Source organism: Eleutherodactylus coqui, chromosome 2 (assembly GCF_035609145.1).
Source record: "Eleutherodactylus coqui strain aEleCoq1 chromosome 2, aEleCoq1.hap1, whole genome shotgun sequence".
NCBI lineage: Eukaryota > Metazoa > Chordata > Amphibia > Anura > Eleutherodactylidae > Eleutherodactylus > Eleutherodactylus coqui.
Genome location: NC_089838.1, coordinates 334508047 through 334511535, shown reverse-complemented (window position 1 = coordinate 334511535; position 3489 = coordinate 334508047). Strand labels below are relative to the sequence as shown.

General features: G+C 41.3%; 1 protein-coding gene across 1 annotated transcript; it reads right to left on the bottom strand.

Annotated features, from left to right (window-relative positions):
* Positions 1-754: 754 nt before the first annotated feature.
* On the bottom strand, positions 755-1783 carry LOC136610382 (olfactory receptor 11A1-like). Its single transcript, XM_066589613.1, has one exon. The coding sequence runs from the start codon at positions 1781-1783 to the stop codon at positions 755-757; it is 1029 nt and encodes a 342-aa protein (XP_066445710.1).
* Between the last annotated feature and the right edge of the window lie 1706 nt (positions 1784-3489).

The window sequence follows — 3489 nt, the reverse complement described above, 5'->3', positions numbered from 1 at the left end:
CATGTAAGCAATTTCTACATCGCTATGCTTTTCACTTATGTTTGGGCCATTCTTAGGATGACACGTTTGCCTCTTAATCTTCTTGATGACAGTGGATCTGTCTGCTGGGTGAAAGTTTTATTTAGCATGAAATCTCTACATTCATACATGCATGAATTCTTTTAATGCATATAATATAATTTCCACCGACAATAAGCCCTGCCCCTATTTTTAGGGGGGGTTGAAATATAAGCCCTCCCCCAAAAATAAGCCCTGGTAAATTGAAGAAAAAATAAAAAAAACATCAATACTCACCTAGCTAGTGGCATCTGAGTCTCTTGTGCTGGTTCCTGGAGCTGCGGCAGGCTGCCGTGTCCTCTGAACTGACACAGAACTCTCCTTATGGTGAGTAAGTCTAGTGAATGACATCACTGAATGGCTGTGATTGGCTCATCGAGTGCTAGCTCTGATTGGCTGAGCCATGGCGTTTTTGAGCCAATCACAGGACTCGCTTGCTGGAGGCGGGGTATTCAAAGCTCCGTCACCAGAAGGAGAGTTTTGTGTAAATGCCAAGGACACTGCAGCCTGCCGCCAGAGATTAGCAGTGCCAGGGACCCAGACCCCGTGGACCAGGTGAGTATAAGCACTCCCCGCTTCCCTGACAATAAGACACTGTGCCTCTTTTGGGGCAAAATTTAATATAAGGCAGTATCTTATTTTTTGGGAAACATGGTACTAACAAAAATAAGTAATAATAAAATGATATCTTATTCATCTATGCATTTATTAATTTCCTGCACATAAATAAATAGTTCTGCGCAGCCATTTTGAGTTCTTGATTTCTTAAGCCATATATAATAGGGTTAAATAATGGAGTAAACACAGTGTACATGAGAGATAGTACTTTGTTGACAGTCATGGAATTCTCTTTGTGGGGTACCACATATATTACAAACAGTGTTCCATAATAAGTACATACAACAGCTAGGTGAGAACTACAGGTGGAAAATGTTTTTTGTCTTCCAGTAGTTGAGGTGATTTTCATGATGGTTATGAAGATATAGTCATAGGTGACTACAATAAACACAAAAGGGACAATGGTAACAAGACCAGAGAGTGACAGCACCTCATATTTCACTATGGAAACATCTGAACAGGAGAGTTCCAGAAGAGGTCCAAGATCACAGAAGAAGTGGTCAATGACGTTGGGACCGCAGAACCACAAGGTCTGTATTAAAAATATTGGAATAAGGGTTAGTGCAAACCCAAGAGACCAGCAGCCCACAACCAGATACATACACAGTGTGTGGTCCATAATGGTGGAGTAATGAAGTGGACTACAAATAGCAAGATATCGATCATAAGACATCACTGTCAACAGAAGACACTCAGTAGTTGCCAAAGCCCCAAAAAAGAAAAACTGAGCTATACAATCTGTGAGGAACAATGTACCACCATCTGCTAAAGTAATGTTCACCATGACTGGGACAACATTTGAAGTAACCAATACATCTGAAAAGGAGAGGTGAGCAAGGAAGAAGAACATCGGAGATCGGAGCCGATAACTGGTTGACACCAAGAAGATAATGATAAGGTTCCCCATAACGGTTATCATGTAGATGAACAGACATATACAAACAAAGAAAAACTTGAAATTCTGCAGGTTTCCAAACCCTCTCAGGACTATTTCTGTTATGAAAGTCCTATTCATTGTACATTTGGGTAGATCAATGAAAGATGGAATGGACAAGATTTTTAAAAATTCTCTTGTTGACTGGTTAAAAGTAGCATTCAGGAGAATCATCAGTCATACAAAAGGGTGGACCACATGTAACCAAAAAATAATTCCCATAGAATAGCAGAAGAAACACACGAATATTCAAAGGCCTAAAAGAGATTGTCATATTTACTCAACTGCCTTTCATAACCACTGTCATGAACCAAGCATTCACAACACGGGATGTAGGTAGTACCACAATAGGTGGATCTGCATCAATGCTATACTCATTGCAAGACGGAACAGAGCTCACATCTCAACACAGTCATATATGCCCAAAATACATGCTGCTATGACTGAAATTTTATAATAAGGCAGGTCAGAGTTAACCCTTTTATCAGGAGCTATAGGTTTTTATAGTGCAACAAGAGCTTAACCTATTAAAGTTTAAAGCTTGAAGGGGGTTGCACAGAATTTCAAGTTATCCTCTATCCACAGGACAGGGGATAACTTGCTGATTGCTGGGGGTCTCACTGCTGAGACTTCTGCCAACCTTAAAAAAGAGTCCTGTGTCCCTGTGCTCTTCACTGTGAGATTACTGCACCCCCTGCAGTGAGGAAGAGACTAAATGGAGTGCTGATTGCACATGTGCAGACAGCAGTCCATTCAAAGTGATATCACTACAGGGGGAAAAATGACCCCCGCAGTGACAGGAAAGCGAGGCACGCGAGTCCCATTCTTGAGATTGATAGGTGTCTCATTGGTGAGATCCCCACTGATCAGCAAGGTATCCTCTATCCTGTGGACAGGGGTGTAACTATAGAGGATGCAGAGGATGCAGTTGCTCCCGGGCCCAGGAGCCATAGGGGGCCCATAAGGCCTCTCTTCTCCATATAGGGAGCCTAGTACTATGAATAAAGCATTATAATTGGGGAGCCCTGTTACAGATTTTGCATTGGGGTCCCAAGTCTTCAAGTTACACCTCTGCCTGTGGATAAGGGATAACTTGAAATTCTTAAAAAAGATAACATAAAAAGGGCATACAAGCAAGCAGAACAGTTGCAAGAAATAATAGGGACTAAAAGTAAGAAACCGAACCTTCACTGATGAGATCAACTGAAATCTGAGTGCTAGGAGGAATGGTGGATATGCCTTGAGCAGTTCCTGGAGTCTGGCACCTGCCCTCGGACTGGCAGCACATTTCAACATGTCCCAGCCACACCAATATTATCCTCTCCTGATTATGTAGTAGGGTTTGGCTGAGTATGTGGAAAATCATACACTTTTGCAGCCATAAATCTAATTTTGGTCATATTTCCTGTAGGAAGCTCCTCGCTTGAAACTATGACCTTTATGCTTCACTACATAAATTCAGCAATCTATAAATACTAAACATGAGTGTCATAGCTTACTCTATTGAGTGGATATTGAGCTTTAGGGGTGCTGGTTTCCTATGATACTGCCATCCGGACCATAAGATTCCCTGAGTACAACCATATTACTGGCATTACCCAGAAAATGAATTTTGCCAGGTAAATCTTACACTATAATATTTCTATTGTGCTGTGAATACCTCAATGCAGACCTACTGAGATTGAAGACATTGCCACCACCCCAAGATGCATCTTAATGAAACAAAAAAATATTTACAATCTTGTAGGAAGCATTTACATAACCATTGAGACCACTGGCACTAAACTGGCCTACTGTTTGTCAAAAACCAGTTGCGTTGTTTATGTGTAAAGGTCACTGATTAGGTCAATCAACTCACACAGGGCTTACACATCTCATTA